Below are 26,425 nucleotides of genomic sequence, written 5' to 3'. Positions count from 1 at the left end.
TCACAACAAACTGGAGAATTCTTAAAGAGATGGGAATATCAGACCACTTTACCTGTCTCCTGAAACATCTGAATGGAGGTCAAGAAGAAGCAATCAGAGCTGGACATGGAACAACGGACTGGCTCAAAATTGTGAAAAGAGTACATCAAGGCTGTATATTGTCACCCTGCTTATTTAACTTATATGCAGAGCACACTATGTGAAATGCCAGGGTGGAAGAATCACAAGCTGGAATCAAGGTTGCCGGGAGAAATATCAACAACCTCAGGTATGCAGATAATACCGTTCTAATGGCAGAAAGTGAAGAAGAAGTAAACAACCTCTTGATGAAGGTGAAAGAGGAGACTGAAAAAGCTGGCTTAACACCACTTTCATAAAATGAAGATCATAGCATCCAGTTACATTACATAGATGCGGAAAAAATGGAAACAGTGACAAATTTTATTCTCTTTGGCTCCGAAATCACTGTGGACAGTGACTGCAGCCATGAATTTAAGAGATGCTTGCTCCTTGAAGGAAAAGCTATGACCAACTTAGACAGCATATTAAAAAGCAGAGACATCACTTTGCCAACAAAGGTCTGCATAGTCAAAGCTTTGGTTTTTCCAGTGGTCATGTGTGGATGTGAGAGTTTGACTATAACAAAGATGCCGAGGAATTGATGCTTTGCAGTCAATCTTAAGGGAAATCAGTCCTGAATATTCATTGGAAGGACTGGTGCTGAAGCTGAAACTCCAATACTCTGTCCACCTGATGCGAAGAACTGACTCATTGGAAAAGACCCTGGTGCTGGGTAAGACTAAAGGCAGGAGTTGAAGGGGATGACAGAGGATGAGATGGTTGGATGGCATCACTGACTTGATGGACATGAGTTTGAGCAAGCTCTGGGAGATGGTGAAGAACAGGGAAGCCTGGTGAGCTGCCATCCATGGGGTTGCAAAGAGTCGGACATGGCTGAGCGACTGAACCACAACAAAGCATCAGTGGTGGGAGCACTGCCTAGCCCATAATAAGTGTGATTACATGTGTGTTATCTCAAAGAAAAGCTTTAGGTTATTAATTCTCACAGACATACAACTTTTTTTTTTTCTGGAAGCTTCCCTTTTAAAATTCCTTTTGAAGACACGAAAGTCACATTTGAGAGCTTTATAATAATTATTATTTTAACATTTAAGACTCATGAAATCGTCTATGAAATAAGAATAACAATTGGCTCAGAGGCCAGGCATAGTTTTGTTCTTTAATCTCTCAGTCCTTTATTTGCTTTTGTGGGATGCTGCAGGCCAATATACCTTCCTATTCTTTAGTTTAAAAATTTTTTTATTTTATATGGAGCATAGTTGATCAGCAATGTAATATTAATTTCAGGTGTTCAGCAAAGTGATTCAGTTATATGTATACTTGTGTCTGCTTCCAAAGTGACTCAGTGGTAAAGAGCCCACCTGTCAATGCAAGAGACGCAGGTTTGATCCCTGGGTCAGAAAGATCCCCTGAAGAAGGAAGCGGCACCCCCTCCAGTATTCTTGCCTGGAAAATTCCATGGTCAGAGGATCCTGGCGGGGTACAGTCCACGGGGTTGCAGAGTGGGACACGACTGAGTGTGTACACGCACACATACGTGTATCTATTCTTTTTCAGATTCTTTCTCCATTGAGGTTATTACAGGGTATTGAGCAGGGTTCCCTGGACTATACAGTAGGTCTTTATCAGTTATCTGTTTTAAATACAACAGGGACACACAACTTCTTTAAATATACTGGCCATCTCTTGGAGGAGCTAAACATTTCCGAGAACATGTGTTTTACAGCTTCATCAGAACATCCTGCTTTGAGGAAAATAGAAGGCGGTTTCTCTTTCCATGGCAAGCAGAGTGACCCAGAAGGTGGCGGCAGTGCATGGCCTAAGAAGAGGGCTGGCTTGTTTGGGCTTCTCGTGGGATCTCATCTTAGCAGACCAGAGAAGGCTGGGGCATGATGTCTGCATGGAGAATCACAGGTTCTCAAGTTCTGGTTTTGCCCCTGTGTGATTCATGTGAATTAGAGACCTACTGAGTCCCACCTCATCTGTGGAATGGGGGTTGTAATACCTGCCTCCCAGGGAGGTTAGGAGGATTAAGGGAATGAACTTCTGCAGCCGTCTCAGCGCACAGGCTTGTTGTGGTTGTCTCTAAGTCATGTCCTACTCTTTGCAACCCCATCAAAGGCAGCACTCCAGGCTTGCCCGTCCTTCACCATCTCCCAGACCTGGCCCTCATGTCCACTGAGTCGGTGATGCCACCCAACCATCTCACCCTCTGTCATCCCCTTCTCCTCCTGCCCTCAATCTTTCCCAGCATCAGGGTCTTTTCCAATGAGTCAGCTCTTTGCATCAGGTGACCAAAGTATTGGAGCTTCAGCTTCAGTATCAGTCCTTCCAATGAATATTCAGGGTTGATTTCCTTCAGGATGGACTGGTTCAATCTCCTTGCAGTCCAAGGGACTCTCAAGAGTCTTCCCCAACACCACAGTCTGAAACATCAATTCCTTGGCGCTCAGCCTTCTTAATGGTCCAACCCTCACATTCGTACATGACTACTGGCAAAGCTATAGCTTTGACTATACGATGATTACTACTCTGTTGAGTAACCTTAATACAAGAGGCTTATCAGTAAATAAGTGTATTGAACTAAGTGGTAGCTGAGCTATCAACCCTGATCAGTTTAAAAAGAGAGGAAATGGTCACCAGAAAAAACCAACTCCATATAGTTACTGGAGAGATTGAGAGAATCCATCCTACTTACAGAAGCCTTCCACAGGGTCCCCCAAGTAAATAACAGACTATGGTCTGCACAGCAGGGTAGAAGTTAGTTACCTCGGGCCCCGAGGTGAGCCCATTTATCAGACAGGAACAGGTCCCATGTTCACAAACTACCTTTGATAATTCAGCATCCTCCAGGTGCTGCTCCATCTTTTTGCTATTTTGAATCCATCTGATTATTTAGCAAGCATTAAAGGAAAATTGGCAGAGTTCTATGCTATTTGTGAGAAAACAGTGTAATCCTAAGCCAGTGGAAAAACAATAGAAATCTAACAGTAGTAAGGCCATGATGGGGATCGTCTAAAGACAGACGAAGAGCTGTGTGTGGGGAAAGGGTGATTTCTCCCTGAGATGCTCAGGGAATCCTGTGTGGAAGAGGTGGCATTATGTTTGGGGCACATAGGAATGGAGAGAAAGGGAGTTCTGACTCTTGGGGACCATTTGGATGAAAGCTGCTTGTGAGTGGGAAGTTTGGTGGGAATGAAGAGATATAAACAGGCAGGCCTGGAAAGATACAGGAAAGAAAATCATTGCTATGCCTTTTCTTTTTTGTAAATGTAAGAAAAGTTATGTAGATGTTCATCATTGTACAATTCTTTCCATTTATTTCAGGACTGTAACTATTTTGTTTTTCTCTCTAATTTTAAATTTAGCATAAGAAAACTCTCTCCTTTGTGCAACTCAAGAGATGCCAGAAAGCAAAATGTGCTTTTCCCCCATTCCAAACTGATCCTGTTTTCATGTCTCTCATCTTGCAATGCCTTCTTTGTTAACATTTCTTGTCTGTGTTGTTCTGTCTCTGGGTACACTGGGATATTGTGTACTTATTATTTGTAGCTACAATATATCTATAAATATTAACAATTAAATCTAGATTTCAGTTTTTCTCCCTGTTATGCATAAACACCCAGACACCACAGATGCACACACCCAGGTAGAGTTGTGTGTGGGTGCTATGTTGCTTCAGTCCTGTCGACTCTGCGAACCTCTGGACTGTAGCCTGCCAGGCTCCTCTGTCTGTGAGATTCTCCAGGCAAGAATACTGGAGTGGGTTGTTACACCCTCCTCCAGGGGATCTTCCTGACTCAGGGATCGAACCTGCACCCATTATGTCTCCTGCATTGGCAGGCGGGTTCCTTACCACTAGCGTCTCCTGGAAACCCAGGGAGAGTTATTCATCTTACCTAAAATCTCCAGTCTCCTTTCCAGGTCTCTGACATCCTAAATAATGTTCACGTGAATCACTCAGCTTCAGAAAGTTCTGTTAAGTACCCCTCTGAAAGCCAGTGATTTCAGTGGCTTCCATCTTTATGAGGAAAAGGGCAGACACAAGGAATCACATTGTCTTGACTTTTTCATGCTGAGACACAGTGCTGCACCCTATTGACCAATTCCTTAATCCCCAAGCCAGTGTGAGAATTATCAGAGGGAAAGTAGACGGATGTGGCTCTGGAAATATTCTGCTGGTGGAGAGGTGGTTTCACTGGGAGTAATTAAAAGGCTATTCAGGCACATACACTTTGTTATCAAACTGTGTATTTTGTATTGGAGTACAGCCAATAAACAACTTGGTGGTAGTTTCAGGGGGACAGCAAAGGGACTCAGACATACATGTACCTGTATCCATTCTTCCCCCAACTTCCCTTCCATCCAGTCTGCCACAGAGCACTGAGCAGAGTTCCATGTGCCGTACAGTATGTCTTTGTTGGTTATTCATTTTAAACATAGCAGTGTGTACATGTCCATCCCAAACTCCCTAACTCTCCTCCCAGCCTTCCCCCACTGGCAACCAGAAGCTGGTCTCTAAGTCTATGAGTCTATTTCTGTTTTGTAATTAAGTTTATTTGTATCAAACCTTTTTAGATTCTACATATAAGGGATTTCATGATGTTTCTGCTTCTCTGTCTGACTTGACTCAGTATGACACTCTCTAGGTTCATGCATGTTGCTGCAGATGGCATTATTTCATTCTTTCTGATGACTGAGTAACATTCCATTGTACATATGTACCAAATCTTCTAAGGATAATGTTCATCTGTCAATGGACATTTAGGTTGCTTCCATGTCTTGGTGATTGTAAACAGTGCTGCAGTGAACATTCGGGGTGCATGTATCTTTTTGGACCATATTTTCCTCCAGATATATGCCTACTAGTGGGATTGTTGGGTCATACAGTAGCCCTATTTTTAGTTTTTGAAGGAACCCCCATATTGCTCTCCATAGTGACTGTACCAGTTTACATTCCCACCAATAGTGTAGGAAGGTCCCCTTCTCCTCAGCATTTACTCTTTGTGGACTTTTTGATGATAGCAATTTTGACTGGTGTGAGGTGATATCTCATTGTAGCTTTAATTTGCATTTCTCTAATAATTAGAATGCTGAGCATCTTTTCATGCAGGCACATACACTTTGAAACAGACATTTGTTTGGGGTCTAAAATTTTCCAGCTGTGGTAAAGATTCTCTCCTTGATCAAATACTGCACAGCTTCCCCTGAATTTTTCAACAAACCCTCCACTTTTGGACCTCCATGTTTTTCTCTGCATTGTCCAATTTTAGCAAAAATCCTGCTAAGATACTTTACCCATAATTCCCCATCCTCCCGATCCGATCACCTTCCTCGTCCAATCAGCTTTCTCATCCTCCACCACCTCCTAGGTGATGTCTGATCACCCTGGATGCCTTCAGCAAGAATCCTGTTAGGTCAGGTTAGTCAGGATGCCTCCTTACCCTAATGGTTTCCTTTGTAATTTTTTTATAAGGAAATAAATGTTGTCTTTAAGGATTGTGAACTTCCTCAGGCAGTTTCACCCTGGCAGGGAGATTCCTGAAGTGTGACACAGGTGTTGGCAGGAGCCCTTGGATCGGAAGAGTCGTGTAGGTGAGAGTGAAGGAGGGCTCGGCAGGGCGATGACCAAAGTGGATGATGGAGTCCTCGTGTTAGGTAGTTAGAACAGGGAAAAAGAGTCCAAAATGGCGGTGGCTAAAAGACCTGGAAGGGAAAGCCCGTGAAAATAGAACAAAGGAAGGTCCAAGGACTGGAGTGAGAACCTCAGGTAAAACAAACACTCCTGGCTGGCCCAGTTTACATAAGACAGGCCCAGGGACGGAGAAACATATAAAAAGAGGAGCCAAAGCCCCCCCCCCCCCCCCCCCCCCCCCCCCCCCGTGTGATGGGGCACTCTTCTCTTTGCGTCTTTGGATCGACGTGCCCTCACGCCTCAAAGATGGATTTTCCTGCTATTATCTAAATAAATAGAGCTGTAACACTGAGCTGTAACACTAATTTATTTAAGAGCTGTAACACAGTCTGTCCTTCGAGAGCTGTGACCCGCCGAGGGGGCTTCAATGTCCGTCACTCCAAATTTTTGTTGTGACGAAACAAAGAACTGAGGAGCATACACTCGCCTGACACTCGTAAGGTCTACACCGGCTCCACCAGCAAATCCTACTTGCTTGACCTTCAAAGTTTTTCAACAATCTTACTACCTCCACCATGACTACCCGAAGTCATCTCTTCGTTATTTCTGCTGTAGTAACTTCTTAACTGGTCTCCAAGTTTTTGTCCTCAACCCTCTTTAGTTTGTTCGTAACAGTAGCACCTACAATTCCATTAAAACTTGCATAATTAGCCCATTTTTCAAAGTCCTCCAAGTGCAGCTCATCTTACATGTTGTGACAGCCAAAATCCTTACAATGGTTTAAAAAGTCCTAATGAGCTGATCTTATGACCTGGTTCTCTCTCTGACCTCAGTGACTACCCCTCTCTGCTTCCTCTCATCTAATTACAAAGTCTTTCTCACTGTTTCCTGGATACTCTGGGCACATCCCCCACCCCAACCTCCGGGCATTTGCATGTCTGATTTGTGGGCTGATATGTATATCACAACGTGAACATGTTTCTAATTTCAAAAATTTTAAGACCTATAATTTACCTCCAGAAAAGGAGAGAAACAAAAACCCTCCCATCACCTGTAAGCAGTAAACAAATGAAATATGGATTTATGGAAAAATATGTGGGAAAATGTAGAAAAAATATGTGGAAACATGTTTTCCACTTCATCCCAACTCTTTTAAGTATATGTGCATCGTCTGAAGCAACTTCAAAGGTTTCTGTCTGTTTTAGGAAGTCAGGTTGTCAGGGCATAAAGAAAGAGTTGGTTGCTTTCTTAACCTATTCTCCAATGATCTGAGCAGCAAAAAAGTAACTGAGAGGCAATATTCATTTATTGACTTTTTACTTTTAAAATTTAATTTGTTTATTTTTGGCTGCCCTGGGTCTTCTCTGCTTTCCTTGGGCTTTCTCTGGTGCGGAGCGGGAGGGCTACCCTTTGCTGTGATGTCAGGCCTCTTATCATGGTGGCTTCTCTTGTTGTGGCTTCCAGGCTCTGGGGACGGGCTCCAGGAGTTGCGGTGTATGGGCTTAGTTGCTCCATGGCCTGTGGAATCTTCCTGGACCAGACACTGAACCGATGTTTCCTGTGCTGGCAGACAGATTCTGATCCACTGTGCCACCAGGGAAGCCCCATTGTTTTTTTAATTCAACGGTTTTTATAAGTGTTTTCTATGGTCTGCTTGCTCTGCCAGGTGCTGGGGACAAAACCATAAACACAGTGTAAAGAGAATCAGGAATGGGAAACAGTGTCCTGAGTGCTGGCTGGGAGCCCAGCACTGGGCGTGGAAGGAGACCAGTGGATGGTGGTCAGTGGACCAGGGCTTCAGAGGAAGGTCACAGTGAGGACCTTTCGTGAGGTGACAGAACTCCTCAGTTTCATTCAGTTCAGTCGCTAAGTCTTGTCTGACTCTCTGGGACCCCATGGACTGCAGCACGCCAGGCCTCCCTGTCTATCACCAGCTCCCGGAGTTCACCCAAACTCATGTCCATTGAGTCGGTGATGACATCCAACCATCTCATCCTCTGTCATTCCTTTCTCCTCCCGCCTTCAATCTTTCTCAGCATCAGGATCTTTTCCAACGAGTCAGCTCTTCGCATCAGGTGGCCAAAGTATTGGAGTTTCAGCTTCAGCATCAGTCATTCCAGTGAATATTCAGGACTGATCTCCTCTAGGATGGACTGGTTGGATCTCCTTGCTGTCCAAGGGACTCTCAAGAGTCTTCTCCAACACCACAGTTCAAAAGCATCAATTCTTCGGTGCTCAGCTTTCTTTATAGTCCAACTTTCACATCCATACATGACGACTGGAAAAACCATAGCCTTGACTAGACGGACTTTTGTTGACTAAGTAATGTCTCTGCTTTTTAATGTGCTATCTAGGTTGGTCATAACTTTCCTTCCAAGGAGTAAGGGGCTTTTAGCTTCATGGCTGCAATCACCATCTGCAGTGATTTTGGAGCCCAGAAAAATAAAGTCTGACACTGCTTCCACTGTTTCCCCATCTATTTCCCATGAAGTGGTGGGACCAGATGCCATGATCTTAGTTTTCTGAATGCTGAATTTTAAGGCTGCTTTTTCACTCTCTTCTTTCACCTTCATCAAGAGGCTCTTTAGTTCTTCTTTACTTTCTGCCATAAGGGTGGTGTCATCTGCATATCTGAGGTTATTGATATTTCTCCCGGCAATCTTGATTCCAGCTTGTGCTTCTTCCAGCCCAGCTTTTCTCATGATGTACTCTGCATATAATTTAAATAATCAGGGTGACAATATACAGCCTTGACGTACTCCTTTCTCTATCTGGAACCAGTCTGTTGTTCCATGTCCAGTTCTCACTGTTCCTTCCTGACCTGCATACAGTTTCCTCAAGAGGCAGGTCAGGTGGTCTGGTATTCCCCTCTCTTTTAGAATTTTCCACAGTTTATTGTGATCCACACAGTCAAAGGCTTTGGTACAGTCAATAAAGCAGAAATAGATGTTTTTCTGGAACTCTCTTGCTTTTTTGATGATCCAGCGGATGTCGGCAATTTGATCTCTTGTTCCTCTGCCTTTTCTAAAACCAGCTTGAACATCTGGAAGTTCATGGTTCACATATTACTGATGCCTGGCTTGGAGAATTTTAAGCATTACTTTACTAGTGTGTGAGATGAGTGCAATTGTGTGGTAATGTGAGCATTCTTTGGCACTGCCTTTCTTTGGAGTTGGAGAGAAAACTGACCTTTTCCAGTCCTGTGGCCACTGCTAGGTTTTCCAAATTTACTGGCATATTGAGTACAGCACGTTCACAGCATCATCTTTCAGGATTTGAAATAGCTCAACTGGAATTCTATCACCTCTACTAGCTTTGTTTGTAGTGATGCTTCCTAAGGCCCATTTGACTTCACGTTCGAAGATGTCTGGCTCTAGGTGAGTGATCACACCATCTTGATTATCCGGGTTGTGAAGATCTTTTTTGTACAGTTCTTCTGTGTATTCTTGCCACCTCTTCCTAATATCATCTGCTTCTGTTAGGTACCTACCACTTCTGTCCTTTATTGAGCCCATCTTTGCATGAAATGTTCCCTTGGTATCTCTAATTTTCTTAAAGAGATCTCTCGTCTTTCCCATTCTATTGTTTTCCTCTATTTCTTTGCAATGATCACTGAGGAAGGCTTTCTTATCTCTCCTTGCTATTCTGTGGAACTCTGCTTTCAAATGGGAATATCTTTCCTTTTTTCCTTTGCTTTTTGCTTCTTTTCTTTTCATAGCTATTTTGTAAGACCTCTTCAGACAGTTTTTTTTGCATTTTTTTTTTCCCTTTGGAATGGTCTTGATTCCTGTCTCCTGTACAATGTCATGAACCTCCATCCATAGTTCATCAGGCACTCTATCAGATTTAGTCCCTTAAATCTATTTCTCACTTCCACTGTATAGTCATAAGGGATTTGATTTAGGTCATACCTGAATGGTCTAGTGGTTTTCTCCACTTTCTTAAATTTCAGTCTAAATTTGGCAATAAGGAGTTCATGATCTGAGACACAGTCAGCTCCCAGTCTTGTTTTTGCTGACTGTGTAGAGCTTGTCCATCTTTGGCTGCAAAGAATATAATCAATCTGATTTCAGTGTTGACCATCTGGTGATGTCCATGTGTAGAGTCTTCTCTTGTGTTGTTGGAGGAGGGTGTTTGCTATGACCAGTGCACTCTCTTGGCAGAACTCTGTTAGCCTTTGCCCTGCTTCATTCTGTACTCCGAGGCCAAATTTGCCTGTTACTCCAGGTGTTTCTTGACTTTCTACTTTTGCATTCCTGTCCCCTATAATGAAAAGGACATCTCTTTTGGGTGTTAGTTCTAGAAGGTCTGGTAGGTCTTCATAGAACTGTTCAACTTCAGCTTCTTCAGCATTACTGGTTTGGGCATAGACTTGGATTACCGTGATATTGAATGGTTTGCTTTGGAAACGAACAGAGACGATTCTGTCGTTTTTGAGATTGCATCCAAGTACTGCATTTTGGACTCTTTTGTTGACTATGATGGCTACTCCATTTCTTCCACAGGATTCCTACCCACAGTAGTAGATATAATGGTCATCTGAGTTAAATTCACCCATTCCAGTCCATTTTAGTTCACTGATCCCTAGAGTGTCGATGTTCACTATTGCCAACTCCTGTTTGACCACTTCCAATTTGCCTTGATTCATGGACCTGAATTTACAGCTTCCTATGCAATATTGGTCTTTACAGCATTGAACCTTGCTTCTATCACCAGTCCCATTCACAACTGGGTATTGTTTTTGCTTTGGCTCCATTCCTTTATTCTTTCTGGAGTTATTTCTCCACTGATCTCCAGTAGCATATTGGGCACCTACAGACCTGTGGAGTTCCTCTTTCAGTATCCTATCATTTTGCCTTTTCATACTGTTCATGGGGTTCTCAAAGCAAGAATACTGAAGTGGTTTGCCATTCCCTTCTCCAGTGGACCACATTCTGTCAGACCTCTCCACCATGACCTGACCGTCTTAGGTGGCCCCACACGGCATGGCTTAGTTTCATTGAGTTAGACAAGCCTGTGGTCCATGTGGTCAGATTGGCTAGTTGTCTGTGATTGCGGTTTCAGTCTGTCTGCCCTCAGAGGCCCTCCCTCAGTGCCTACTGTCTTACTTGGGTTTCTCTTACCTTGGACGTGGGGTATCTCTTCATGGCTGCTCCAGCAAAGCGCAGCCACCGCCCGTGACCTTGGACGTGGGGCAGCTCCTCTCAACTGTGCTTCCTTGGCGGCTCAGACAGAACTCCTCGGTGACATCCATATTCTAATTCAAGCTGTGCTAACTGCAAGGCACCTCAGCAAATAGTTACTTAATTTATTCATAGTCTAAAGTCAGAGAAGGAACTTCATTTGGATATATTCACTTCCTCAAGATGTGAAAACCTGATAGAATCCAAATGCACAAAGTGTGTTATTTTCTAATGTGTCTCATTTCCCTTCTGTGAACACTGTAGGAATGCAGAGACAATGTCTGGGTATATAGTCTGCTTTTTTTTAATTGAAAAATTTGTTTAGATAAGTGTAGATTCCCATGCAGTTGTAAGCGATAGCGAGAGAGACCCCACTGTAACTCATGTTGCCCCAGTGACCATTTCACAATATTCATGTATATCCAAACATCAAGTTGTACATCTTAAATATATGCCATTTGTATTTGCCAATTGCAACTCAATAGAGCTGAAAAAACCTCACAGCTATCCAGTGTGATAAAATTATCTGAGTGTATTGGATTCCATTTTCTTTATTTCTTCCAAGGTTGTAAAGTGACATTCATTTCTCTAGCTAACTGCTCAATTTCTCTACTTCTTTTGTAACATAAAATCCATTAAAAAATTATGATTGCATGCTGATCAGAACAGTTGTAAGTCATATGTTTCTTAGTGGGACTTCCCTGGTGGCTCAGAGGTAAAGAATCTGCCTGCCAATGAAGGAGATTCAGGTTCAATCCTTGGGTTGGAAAGATTCTCTGGAGAAGGAAATGGCAACCCACTCCAGTGTTCTTGCCTAGAGAATCCCATGGACAGAGGAGCCTGGCAGTCTATAGTCCATGGGGGTCCTAAAGTGTAGGACATGACTTAGCAACTAAACAGCAATAACAAAAACAATAATATATCTTAGTAGACTTTAAAAATTAATCAGAAATCCTTTAATAATTATGGATTATTGATGCACAAAGACTTTCAAAGGCTGTGAAATGGAGTGAGCTACCTGTCTACACCCTGTCAGATGGCCTGAGTCTTGCCCTCAGTCTCCACATGGCCGCCTTCATCTCCTGGTTCCTCAGGGTGTAGATCAGGGGGTTCAGCAGAGGGGAGATGACAGTGAAGGTCACAGAGACGGCCTTATCGGTGGGGAGGGCGGAGAAGGGCCGGGCGTAGACGTAGATGCAGGGCACAAAGTGGAGGGTGACCACCGTGATGTGGGCGGTGCAGGTGGAGACAGCTTTCCCCCTGCCCTCCCCGGAGTGCGACCTTATTAGTAATAATAGGACCATGTACGATACAAGGAGGAAGACGAACCACAAGGTGGTGACCAGGCCACTGTTGGAAATCATCAGGAGCTCAAGGACAGCAGTGTCAGCGCAGGCGAGTGTGAGGACCTGGGGGCCATCACAGTAGAAAGTGTCCAGGACGTTGGGTCCACAGAAGGGGAGGGGGAGCAAGAGGGAGATCTGCACGATGGAGTGGATGAAGCCCCCCGCCCAGGAGGCCACTATCAACCCAATGCACCGGCCTCTGCTCATGACGGTCACGTAGTGCAGGGGCTTAGTGATGGCCACGTAGCGGTCAAAGGCCATCACTGACAAAGAAAATACATCCACTCCTCCAATAAGATGGAAGAAAAACATCTGGGTGAAGCAGCCATTGAAGGAGATGGCCTTTCTCTGGGCCAGAAGATCCGCCAGGACCTTGGGGGCTGTGATAGAGGAAAAGCAGATATCGGCAATCGATAAATTTCGGAGCAAAAAGTACATGGGGGTGTGAAGGTGGGAGTCCCAGGTCACCGTGACCATGATGAGGAGGTTTCCCAGCAGAGTGGTGACGTACACCAAAAGGAGGAAGAGAAATAAGACCAGGCTCAGTTCTCGATTCTGGGTCAGGCCGAGGAAAATAAATTCTCTTACCCTGGTGCTGTTTCCCAGCTCCATGGACTCATCCTCTTTTTGCCTGTTTTGTTTCAAGCTACTTCATATGAAAGTGCTCAGCTATTTATCTTGTTTTCTTCTTAAACACTGTGAATGCAATTCAGAACTTTCCCCACGTGGCTGTAGTGCTTGCGGTTTGTTGAGTTGTCCAAATTTTTAAGATTGCAGTCAGTTTAGTGATCCATTCAAATCATCATATGTGAAGCCATTCAACAACTCATTTCCTGTAAACCTGTTTTTGGAAGGAATAAGCATTTGTGTTAAGTAGTGACCTTTACACAACCTATTTTATTTAATTAATTAATTTATTTTAAAATGTTACTATTATTTTTAATTTCACACACATTTATTGATATCAGAAGCTGTCTAAAGTATTTTCCTGTATTCAAACCATATCTTTGTATTCAAAGATAAGTAAGACATTGTGGACTTAAGAATCTACAAGTTTAATGTTCATATTAGGAAAATATTCTGCTGACTTCTTGTTTAAAAAAGATGTCATCTGTTTCTCATTGGGCTTCCCTGGTAGCTCAGCTGGTAAAGAATCTGCCTGCAATGTAGGAGACGCCGGTTCCATTCCTGGGTCAGGAAGATCCGCTGGAGAAGGGATAGACTACCCACTCCAGTATTCTTGGTCTTCCCTGGTGGCTCAAATAGTAAAGAATCCTCCTGCAGTGTGGGAGACCTGAGTTTGATCCCTGAGTTGGGAAGATCCCCTGGAGAAGGGAAAGGTTACCCACTCCAGTATTCTGGCCTGGAGAATTCCATGGATTGTATAGCCCACGAGGTTGCAAAGAGTCGGACATGACTGAGCAACCTTCACTTTATATTAGCAAATTTCAATTTCATATTGGGAAATGTTCTGTTGACTTCTTGCTTAAAAAGGATGTCACCTGTTTATCATTACAATGTTGCTGTCCATGAGTCAGTTTTCTTGCTCTTGGCTTTTTCTGAGGGATTTCTTAAACCTGCTGCCCATTATTTTGTGTAGATAACTTGTCATTGCAATTATTTTTTACTAGTAAGATAACTTACTTAATAATTCTTTAAAGCATTTAAAATTTGCTATTGGAAAATAGCTTGAAACTGTGTAAATCCAAACCTCAAATGATATCATAATTTTTTTAACTTGGTAAGAACACAAATGTAAGGGCTCCCTTCTTAACAAAAATTTCAAGTGCTCAATACGGTACTGCTAACTGTGGTCACAGTCATGTCCAGCAGACCTCATCTTGTATGACTGATGTGGTCCTTGCTTGAGTCTGGGGGAGGCGGTAGAGACAGTGGCCTAGTTCTGAGTGGTGGCCCAGACGGTATCAGGCACACTCTCCTCTGCCTCTTTTGTTCTGTGGATGAAAGATAAAAGAGTGGCGTGTTCATATAGCAGGGAGGGACACTTGTATCATCACCATTTTTACATAAGCTGTTACTGATAATTTTTAGGAAATTTTATAATTATCATTTGTTCTTCCTTAGCTAGTGACCATTTGTTGCAATCTTCAAATGCATACAGATAAAACTAACACAACATTGTAAAGCAATTATATTCCAGTTTAAAAATTATAGGTATATAAAAAACCCCAATGTATATAGATATATTGCACCATGTTCTCAAAGTGTCCACAGGTTCACAAAATTGATGATACATATAAATTGATGAACATATATAAATTCAGAATGATACAAAGTGAAATGTGTTATGAAGAGAGAAGTAGTAGATTTGGGTGGGATAAGAGATTTGATAGGAGATGTCATGATTTTTGGTAGTAACAAAACTACTATTTTTAAGATTTTACTATATGTGAAGAGTTAAAGAAAAGTTTATTTATCATCATCTTTTAGTAAGTATAAATATTATTCTTGGTTTTTATGTGGAATATGTTATGAATTTATGTTTGGTTGAAGGGAATAAAGAGATGGAAATAGGATGCAAAGAAATACCGTCCATTTTTTTTTTTTACCTTGAACTTGGGCAAACTCCAGGAGATGGTGAAGGACAGGGCGGCCTGGTGTGCTGCAATCCATGGGGTCACAAAGAGTCGGGCATGCCTGGGTGACTGAACAACAATAACAATATATGTATGTATGTGTGTGTGTGTGTGTGTGTTTGTATACATATAAGAGGAATATATAACAATAATTTTGTATAACAGGAATGTGTGATAAAGTATGTCTGAAGATAAGCCACTTGGCGAAAAGAGCTCTGAAAATCACACTGAATGGGCCATATCTCTGCATTCCTCTGAGCACAACATCTCTCTTCCTGCTGGTTAACACCCACCTTTGTTTCTGTCACTGAGAAGACCATCCTGGCTCTGAAACACTTAATTTAACTGAGAAATATGAAAGTCAAAGTAGTTATACAAAATCAAGAAGGACATCTCAATTTCATTCTGTGTGACCTTAACTTTAGCTAGAGGTCAAACGTCTTTACCTAATTCCTTTGATCCTGAAACTCCAAGTGTGAATTGTATGACATTAGGTAAGTGAAGAACAAGACACTGGTGACATTAATTCTTGAAAAATTTGTTTCTGATGGTAAAACTCTTTGGAGGACTGAATATCTTAGTGTCTTTTCTCCCCTTTCAGGAGAGAAAGCGCAGATTCAAAGAATCACATCTTCAAGGCTCTCCCGTTGTGTCTAATGGACAAACCCCTCAGCCTCTGATCTCATATAAGAACTGGAAAGGGAATATTATTGGACTAGGAAGGGAAAGTCAAACGCATTATTGTGCTGTTGGTGATGAATTTTCAATGGGAGTTATTAAAACATCACCAGGACATGCACATGTACACACACACATACAAATTTTAATTAGTGTCCAAAGTATTTAGAGGCAGTAGATGAAACTTATGCCTTAATCCACCACTCAATCAGACCTTTGTTAAAACATGCCAAGTTCTGTGCCCAAGAGACTGCAAGGGTTCCATTTCTAGGACTTACAAGGCTCAGAGGACCATATGCAAATGAATTTTAATTAGATTGCCAAAGAGCCGGAATCAGACAACTGGACAAATCTTTTTTTTACAATTCCAGTTTCTAATTACACACAGGATGATTATAGCCCTATAGTGTTGCAATTTACACTTGTACAGAAAGAATAGTTGAGTGAGGCATGGAGAATGCCACTGATTAGACAATGATGTCAAAGGGTAACTGGAAGGTCAGATTAACTGAGAGAATTTTGGTTTATGCTGGAAATGGAAGATTCTTATCAGAGAACTGACAAGATTGGTCTTTGGGGATAACTCTTGCAGCAGTATAAATATGACTGAAGAAGAGCAATAGAAAACTATGTATTCATTACCAGGAATATATAAATATTAATCTTTTGACACATTGATTTCAGTTCAACTAAAAAAATCAAGCCTATAGAGTTGTGACATAGAAGAACTTTCATATTTGAATTTTTCTTGTTTTGGAGATTCATCCATGTTATTGAATGTACCAGTTGTTCCTATTTGTTGCTGAGTGGTATTAGATTATACACACACACACACACACACACACACATATATATGTCACAGTCTGTTTATCTAATTATGTTAAATGACATTTGAGTAGTATCCAATTTTTGGCTATTATGGGTAAATGTTGGCTATCAATATTCTTGTTCATTTTGGTGTACATAGTTTTTCATTTCTCTTGGGTAAGTACCTGGAGGTGTAAGGGCAATTATATGGTAAGTACACGTTTACTCTTACTGGGAAACTTGCTTATTGTATGTTCATTTGACATTGCCACCAGCAGCACTCCAGTAGGTCCAGGCTCTCCTCAACGTTTTCTTCTTTTTTAATTATTTGGTGTATAGTTGCTTTAAAATGTTGTGCTAGTTTTTGCTGTAGAGTAGAATGAACTTGCCAGACATGGACACATATCCCGTGCCCCTTGGACTTCCTTCACATTTAGGTCACCACATGCACTAGGTGGAGTTTCCTGAACTACACAGGTTGTTCTCATTCATTTTCTATTTTATGCATAGTATCAATAGTGTATATTTGTCAATCTCAATATCCCAATTCCTCCCTCCCCTTCCCTGGACACTTCATTGCATTCCAGAGAGAAGAAATCCAGCTTCACCCACCAGAACACTGACACAAGCTTCCCTAACCAGGAAACCTTGACAAGCCACTCTTCCAACCCCACCCACAGGGAGGAACTTCCACAATAAAGAAGAACCACAAACTACCAGCATACAGAAAGGCCACCCCAAGCAGAACAATCTAAACGTGATAAAAAGGCAAAGAAATATTCAGCAGGTAAAGGAACACAATAAATGCCCACCAAACCAAACAAAAGAGGAGAAGATAGGGAGTCTACCTGAAAAAGAATTCAGAATAATGATAGTAAAAATGATCCAAAATCTTGAAAACAAAATGGAGTTACAGATAAATAGTCTGGAGACAAGGATTGAGAAGATGCAAGATAAGTTTAATAAGGACCTAGGAGAAATAAAAAAGAGTCAATCAATAATGAATAATGCATTAACTGAGATCAAATGCACTCTGGAGGGAACCAACAGGAGAACAACTGAGGCAGAGATAGGATGAGTGAGGCGGAAGATAGAATGGTGGAAATAAATGAAGCAGACAGGAAAAAAGAAAAAAGAATTGAAAGAAATGAGGATAACCTCAGAGACCTCTAGGACAATGTTAAATGCCCCAACATTCGAATCATAGGAGTCCCAGAAGAAGAAGACAAAAAGAAAGGCCATGAGAAAATACTTGAGGAGATAATAGTTGAAAACTTCCCTAAAACGGGGAAGGAAATAGCCACCCAAGTCCAAGAAACCCAGAGAATCCCAAACAGGATAAACCCAAGGTGAAACACCCCAAGACACATATTAATCAAATTAACGAAGATCAAACACAAAGAACAAATATTTAAAGCAGCAAGGGAAAAACAACAAAAAACACACAGGGGATTCCCAAAGGGATAACAACTGATCTTTCAATAGAAACTCTTCAGGCCAGAAAGGAATGGCAGGGCATACTTAAAGTGATGAAAGAGAAAAACCTAAGACCCAGATTACTGTACCCAGCAAGGATCTCATTCAGATATGAAGGAGAAATCAAAAGCTTTACAGAAAAGCAAAAGCTGAGAGAATTCAGCACCACCAAACCAGCTCTTCAACAAATGCTAAAGGATCTTCTCTAGACAGGAAACACAGAAAAGGGGTATAAATGTGAACCCAAAACAACAAAGTAAATGGCAACGGGATCATAATTATCAATAATTACCTTAAATGTAAACGGGCTGAATGCCCCAACCAAAAGACAAAGACTGGCTGAATGGATACAAAAACAAGATCCCTATATATGCTGTCTAAAAGAGACCCACCTTTAATACCCCGCTCACACCTATGGATAGAGCAACTAAACAGAAAATTAGCAAGGAAACACAAACTTTAAATGATACAATGGACTAAAGTGCACACAGAACCTTCTCCAGGATAGATCACATCCTGGGCCATAAATCTAGCCTTGGTAAATTCAAAAAAATTGAAATCATTCCAAGAATCTTTTCTGATCACCATGCGGTAAGATTAGATGTCAACTACAGAAAAAAACTATTAAAAATACAAACATATGGAGGCTAAACAATGCACTTCTGATTAACCAACAAGTCACAGAAGAAATAAAAAAGGAATAAAAATATTCACAGAAACGAATGAAAATGAAAACACAACAACCCCAAACCTATGGGATTCAGTAAAAGCAGTGCTAAGAGGAAGGTTCATAGCAATACAAGCTTACCTCAAGAAACAAGAGAAAAATCAAATAAATAACCTAACTCTACGCCTAAAGCAACTAGAAAAAGAAGAAATGAAGAACCCCAGGTTTAGTAGAAGGAAAGAAATTATAAAAATTAGGGCATAAATAAATGAAAAAGAAACAAAGGAGACCATAGCAAAAATCAACAAAGTTAAAAGCTGGTTCTTTGAGAAGATAAATAAAATAGACAAACCATTAGCCAGATTCATCAAGAAAAAAAAAGGCAGAAGAATCAAATCAACAAAATTAGAAATGAAAATGGAGAAATCACAACAGACAACACAGAAATACAAAGGATCATAAGAGACTACTATTAGCAGCTATATGCCAATAAAATCAACAACTTGGAAGAAATTGACAAATTCTTAGAAAAGTATGACTTTCGAAAACTGAACCAGGAAGAAATAGAAAATCTTAACAGACCCATCACAAGCATGGAAATCGAAACTGTAATCAGAAATCTTCCAACAAACTAAAGCCCAGGACCAGATGTCTTCACAGCTGAATTCTACCAAAAATTTAGAGAAGAGCTGACACCTATCCTACTTAAACTCTTCCAGAAAATTGCAGAGGAAGGTAAACTTCCAAATTCATTCTATGAGGCCACCATCACCCTATACCAAAACCAGACAAAGATGCCACAAAAAAAGAAAACTACAGGCCAATATCACTGATGAACACAGATGCAAAAATCCTTAACAAAATTCTAGCAAACAGAATCCAACAACATATTAAAAAGATCATACATCATGACCAAGTGGGCTTTATCCCAGGGATGCAAGGATTCTTCAACATTCATAAGTCAATAAATGTGATATACCACATTAACAAATTGAAAGATAAAAACCATATGCTTATCTCAATAGATGCAGAGAAAGCCTTTGACAAAATTCAACATCCATTTATGATAAAAACCCTCCAGAAGGTAGGCATAGAAGGAACATACCTCAACATAATAAAAGCCATGATAAACCCACAGCAAACATTACCCTCAATGGTGAAAAATTGAAAGCATTTCCCCTAAAGTCAGGAATGAGACAAGGGTGCCCACTCTCACCACTACTATTCAACACAGTTTAGGAAGTTTTAGCCACAGCAATCAGAGAAGAAAAGAAATAAAAAGAATCAAGATTGGAAAAGAAGAAGTAAAACTCTCACTGTTTGCAGATGACATGATCCTCTACATAGAAAACCCAAAGACTCCACCAGAAAATTGCTGGAGCTAATCAATGAATAGGAAAAGGAGTATGTCAAGGCTGTATATTGTCACCCTACTTATTTAACTTATATGCAGAGTGCATTATGAGAAACCCTGGGCTGGAGGAAGCACAAGTTGGAATCAAGATTGCTGGGAGAAATATCAATAACCTCAGATATGCAGATGACACCACCCTTATGGCAGAAAGTGAAGAAGAACTAAAAAGCCTCTTGATGAAGGTGAAAGACGAGAGTGAAAAAGCTGGCTTAAAGCTCAACATTCAGAAAACTAAGATCATGGCATCTGGTCCCATCACTTCATGGGAAATAAATGGGGAAACAATGGAGACAGTGGCAGACTTTATTTTTCTGGTCTCCAAAATCACTGCAGATGGTGATTGCAGCCATGAAATTAAAAGACGCATACTCCTTGGAAGGAAAGTTATGACCAACCTAGATAGCATATTAAAAAGAAGAGACATTACTTTGCCAACAAAGTCCGTCTAGTCAAGGCTATGGTTTTTCCAGTGGTCATGTATGGATGTGAGAGTTGGATGGTGAAGAAAGCTGAGCACTGAAGAATTGATGCTTTTGAACTGTGGTGTTGGAGAAAACTCTTGAGAGTCCCTCGGACTGCAAGGAGATCCAACCACTCCATCCTAAAGGAGATCAGCCCTGAATATTCATTGGAAGGACTGATGCTGAAGCTGAAACTCCAATACTTTGGCCACCTCATGCAAAGAGCTGACTCATTTGAAAAGACCCTGATTCTGGGAAAGGTTGAGGGCAGGAGAAGGGAACGACAGAGGATGAGATGGTTGGATGGCATCACCGACTCAATGAACATGGGTTTGGGTGGACTCTGGGAGTTGGTGATGGACAGGGAGGTGTGGAGTGCTGCGGTTCATGGGGTTGCAAAGAGTTGGACACAGCTGAGTGACTGAACTGAACTGAACTGAATCAATGAATATAGTAAAGTTGAAGGATATAAAATTAGCACACAGAAATCCCTTGCATTCCTATAGACTAACTATAGAGAGAACAGAAAGAGAAATTAAGGAAACAATTCCATTCACCATTGCAATGAAAAGAATAAAATACTTAGGAATAAATCTACCTAAAGAAACAAAAGACATATATATATATATATATACATATATATGTATATATAACTATAAAACACTGATGAAGGAAATCAAAGATGACACAAATAGATGGAAAAATATACCATGTTCATGGATCAAAAGAATCAATGTAGTGAAAATCAGTATACTAGCCAAAGCAATCTATAGATTCAATGCAATTCCTATATGCTACCAACAGTATTTTTCAGAGAACTAGAACAAATAATTTCACAATTTGTATGGAAATACAAAAAACCTCGAGTAGCCAAAGCAATCTTGAGAAAGAAGAATGGAACTGGAGGAATCAACCTGCCTGACTTCAGACTATACTACAAAGATACAGTCATCAAGACAGTATGGTACTGGCACAAAGACAGAAAAATAGATCAGTGGAACAAAATAGAAAGCCCAGACATAAATCCATGCACCTATGGACAGCTTATCTTTGACAAAGGAGGCAAAAATATATAATGGAGAAAAGAAAATCTCTTTAAGAAATGGTGCTGGGAAAACTGGTCAACCACTTGTAAAAGAATGAAACTAGAACACTTTCTAACACCATACACAAAAATAAGCTCAAAATGGATTAAAAATCTAAATGTAAGACCAGAAATTACAAAAATCCTGGAGGAAAACATAGGCAAAACACTCTCTGACATAAGTCACAGAAGGATCCTCTATGACCCACCTCCCAGAGTAATGGAAATAAAAGCAAAAATAAACAAATAGGACCTAATTAAACTTAAAAGCTTTTGCACAATGAAGGAAACTATAAGCAAGGCGAAAAGACAGCCTTCAGGATGGGAGAAAATAATAGCAAATTAAACAACTGACAAAGAATTAATCTCAGAAATATACAAGCAGGTCCTGCAGCTCAATTCCAGAAAAATAAATGACCCAACCAAAAAATGGGCCAAAGAACTAAACAGACATTTCTCCAAAGAAGACATACAGATGGCTAACAAATACATGAAAAGATGTTCAACATCACTCATTATCAGAGAAATGCAAATCAAAACCACAATGAGGTACCATCTCACGCCATTCAGAATGGCTGCTATCAGAAAGTCTACAAACAATAAATGCTGGAGAGGGTGCGGAGAAAAGGGAACCCTCTTACACATTTGGTGGGAATGCAAACTAATATAGCCACTATGAAGAACAGTGTGGAGGTTCCTTAAAAAACTGGAACTAGAACTGCCATTCGACCCAGCCATCCCACTTCTGGGCATACACACTGAGGAAACCAGAATCGAAAGAGACACATGCACCCCAATGTTCATTGCAGCATTGTTTGCAATAGCCAGGACATGGAAGCAACCCAGATGTCTGTTGGCAGACGAATGGATAAGAAAGCTATGGTACATATACACAATGGACTGTTACTCAGCAATTAAGAAGAATGCATTCAAATCAGTTCTAATGAGGTGGTTGAAGCTGGAGCCTATTATACAGAGTGAAGTAAGTCAGAAAGAAAAACACCAATACGATATACTAACACATATATATGGAATTTAGAAAGATAATAATGATGACCTATATGTGAGACAGCAAAAGAGACATAGATATAAAGAACAGACTTTTGGACTCTGTGGGAGAAGGCGAGGGTGGGATGATTTGAGAAAATAGCATTGAATCATGTATTTTATCATATGTGAAATAGATCATCAGTCCAGGTTGATGCATGAGACAGGGTACTCAGGGCTGGTGCACTGGGATGACCCTGAGGGATGGGATGGGGAGGGAGGTGAGAGGGGTTTCAGGATGGGGAACTAATGTACACCCATGGCTGATTCATGTCAATATATGGCAAAAACCACTACAATATTGTAAAGTAATTAGCCTCCAATTAAAATAAATAAATTTTAAAAAGACAATGTTCAATCATTCTCCCATTAATTCAATAAGTTTTTGTTGAAGTGGTAGTATGTTTTTGTTGCTGTGCAAGGAAGTAAAGCATAACCTCTCTCCATGAGAAGTTCACAGCCCAGTGAGACAGAGAGAGAGAGAATGAGAGAGAGAGCATGAGAGCTTACTTTCCTTTTCTGTAATATGAGCAGAAATGTAAAAATAATGTCTGAGTAAACCTTGATTAAGCATCTTTAAAAGTTGCACTGCAAATCCATATACATTTGCTAGCAGTTTTCCTTCTGTTTCTCCTTTGATGCATGAAATCTGTTTAAATTATTAATATTTATATCAACTAAATGCTGATAGGAAGTTTGTTACATACACACACACACATGTATATATAATATAAATCTAATGTGGCATATCTAATGATGCTGGGAAAAATTGAGGGTGGGAGGAGAAGGGGATGAGATGGTTGGATGGTATCACTGACTCGATGGACAGGAGGTTGAGTGAACTCTGGGAATTGGTGATGGACAGGAAGGCCTGGCATGTTGCAGCCCATGGGGTCAGAAAGAGTCGGACATGACTGAGCAACTGAACTGAACTGAACTGAACCGAATGTTGCATATATTATTCAAGAAAATGAAACATATTTAGCAATCATTTAGTAAGTATATTTAATTAAAAAATGTTTTTAAAAAAATCTGATTTAATTAATTAATTGATTCTTGGCTGCACTGGGCTTTCATTGTTGTGTGTGTTCTTTCTCTAGTTGCGGCTAGTGAGGGTGACTCTTCAGCTGTGGTGAGCAGGCTTCTCCTTGTGGTGGCATCTCTCTTTGGGGAGCATAGGCTCTAGGCATGCAGGCTTCAGTAGTTGTGGTCCATGGGCTTAGCTGCTTTGAGGCATGTGGAAATCTTCCCAAACCAGAGGTGGAACTTGTGTCTGCTGCTTTGGCAGGTAGACTCTTAACCACTGGACCACAAGGGAAGTCGAATATTTAATTTTATAGGCAACATTTTCAAAATTGGGAGGCTTGGGTATAAATATCACAAAATGAATTGTAGGTAGTGTATAGAAGAGCATCAGTGATCTAGCCCATCAAGATGTCTGGGTACTTTTCTGACCAGAAGCTTGAGCTATCAGTAACCTACTGACTTAAAAAGGAAAAGAAAGGATTACTTAGTAAAGGCACTGGGTTCTTGGACAATGTATTTGAGTCTATGAATAAGAATCTATGAGGAAAATAATAGAAGGAGTCCTTGGTACTGGGGAGTTGGGAGATTGTATATTCCCTGTCAGAAGGCCAGAGTCTTGCCCTCAGCCTCCGCATGGCCACCTTCATCTCCTGGTTCCTCAGGGTGTAGATCAGGGGGTTCAGCAGAGGGGGGATGGCAGTGAAGGTCACAGAGACGGCCTTATCAGTGGGGAGGGCAGAGAAGGGCCGGGCGTAGACGTAGATGCAGGGCACAAAGTGGAGGGTGACCACCGTGATGTGGGCGGTGCAGGTGGAGATGGCCTTCCCCCGGCCCTCCCCAGCCTGAGACCTTATTAGTAATAATAGGACCATGTATGATGTAAGGAGGAAGAAGAACCACAGGGTGGTGAGCAGGCCGCTGTTGGAAATCATCAGGAGCTCAAGGATAAAGATGTCAGTGCAGGCGAGTGTGAGGACCTGGGGGACGTCGCAGTAGAAAGTGTCCAGGACGTTGGGTCCGCAGAAGGGGAGGGGCAGGAGGAGGGAGATCTGCACGATGGAGTGGATGAAGCCCCCCACCCAGGAAGCCACTATCAACCTAATGCACCAGCCTCTGCTCATGACGGTCACGTAGTGCAGGGGCTTAGTGATGGCCACATAGCGGTCAAAGGCCATCACTGACAAAGAAGCTACATCCACTCCTCCAATAAGATGGAAGAAAAACATCTGGGTGAAGCAGCCATTGAAGGAGATGGCCTTTCTCTGGACCAGAAGGTCCGCTAGGACTTTGGGGGCTGTGATGGAGGAAAAGCAGATATCGGCAACAGATAAATTGCGGAGCAAAAAGTACATGGGGGTGTGAAGGTGGGAGTCCCAGGTCACCGTGACCATGATGAGGAGGTTTCCCAGCAGAGTGGTGAGGTACACCAAAAGGAGGAGGAGAAATAAGACCAGGCTCAGTTCTCGATTCTGGGTCAGGCCGAGGAAAATAAATTCTCTTACCCTGGTGCCGTTTCCCAGCTCCATGGACTCATCCTCTTTTCCTCTGTTTTATTCGAAGCTATTTCCCATGAAAGTGCTCAGCTACTTATTTTGTTTTCCTCTTACACACTATCAGTGTAATGCAGGTGTTCTTCATCTGGCCGCAGTGTTTTCAATGTGTTGAATTATTGAATTGTCCAGGTTTTTAGTATTACCATCAGTATGGTGATGCAACCAAACCATCATTTGAAAAATCATTCAATAATACGTTTCCTATTAAACTATTTTTGGAAAGAATAAAAGTTTGTGTTAAGTAGTGACATTTATATTTACAGCCTATTTTATTCATTTTGTTTTTAAAATATTATTATTTGTAATTTCTCACAAATTTATTGATGTCAGGAGTTGTCTGAAGCATTTCTTATATTCAAACCATACCTGTGTATTTGAAGATAAGCAAGACATGGCCCCAGCCTTTGTGTACCTGTAGTCTACAAGGTTAATATTTTTATTAGAAATATTCTGTTGATTTGCTAAAAAAAGATATCACCTGTTTCTGATTACAGTGTTGATGTGCATGGGTCAATTTCCTTTGCCTTGGCTGTTTTATGCTGCATTTCTTAAAATTACACCATATAATTTTGTGGTGGTAACTTGTCATTGTGGTTACTTTATACTAATGGGATAATTTGTTTAATAATCCTATAAAAATATTTAAAATTTTGTATCAGAAAACATTGAAATAGTGTGTAAATCCAGATCTGAAATGATATCATAATTTTTAAAATTTTCATAAAAATTCAAGCATAAAAACTACCCTCTTAACAAAAATTTAAAGTGCACAATACAGTATTATTAACTGTGACCATGGTCTTGTATAGCAGATCTCTAGAACATATTCATCTTGTATAACTAATGTGAGCTTTGTTTGAGTCTGGGGGCAATAATAAAAATAGTAGCCCACTTGTGAGAGGTGGTCCAGACCATATCAGGCATGCTCTCCTCTGCCTCTTTCCTTATGTGGATCAAAGATTAAGAGTGGAGGGATCATGGCAGGGATAGACACTGGTATCATTAGATTAATGCCCAGTTTTTATTTACAAAACACTCTTGCTCCTTGGAAGGAAAACTATGACAAACCAAGACAATGTGTGTAACAGCAGAGACATCAAAGGTCATATAGTCAAAGCTGTGGTTATTCCAGTAGTCATGTATGATGTGAAAGCTGTACTGTAAAGAAGGCTGGGTGTCAAAGAATTGATGCTTTCAAATTGTGGTGGGGAGAAAGGGACTCTTGAGGGTCCCTTGGACAGCAAGGAGATCAAATCAGTCAATCCTAAAGGAAATCAATCTTGAATATTCATTGGAAGGACTAGTGCTAAAGCTGAAGCTCCAATACTTTGGCCACCTGATGCAAAGAGCTGACTCACTGGAAAAGACTC

At 41.1% G+C, this 26,425-nt stretch overlaps 2 protein-coding genes across 2 annotated transcripts; both read right to left on the bottom strand.

Moving 5' to 3' along the window:
- Positions 1-11,921: 11,921 nt before the first annotated feature.
- Positions 11,922-12,857, bottom strand: LOC122450036 (olfactory receptor 4D10-like). The gene has a single exon (XM_043482166.1). The coding sequence runs from the start codon at positions 12,855-12,857 to the stop codon at positions 11,922-11,924; it is 936 nt and encodes a 311-aa protein (XP_043338101.1).
- Positions 12,858-14,081: 1,224 nt separating this feature from the next.
- Positions 14,082-25,028, bottom strand: LOC122449394 (olfactory receptor 4D10-like). The gene is made up of 2 exons (XM_043480897.1): positions 24,074-25,028; positions 14,082-14,116 (listed from the first exon to the last, which is right to left on the bottom strand). The coding sequence occupies exons 1-2, from the start codon at positions 25,026-25,028 to the stop codon at positions 14,082-14,084; spliced, it is 990 nt and encodes a 329-aa protein (XP_043336832.1).
- Positions 25,029-26,425: the final 1,397 nt, after the last annotated feature.

Source organism: Cervus canadensis, chromosome 11 (assembly GCF_019320065.1).
Source record: "Cervus canadensis isolate Bull #8, Minnesota chromosome 11, ASM1932006v1, whole genome shotgun sequence".
Lineage (NCBI taxonomy): Eukaryota > Metazoa > Chordata > Mammalia > Artiodactyla > Cervidae > Cervus > Cervus canadensis.
Note: the sequence above shows the minus strand (reverse complement) of the source record. Positions and strands in the feature narration are given on the sequence as shown.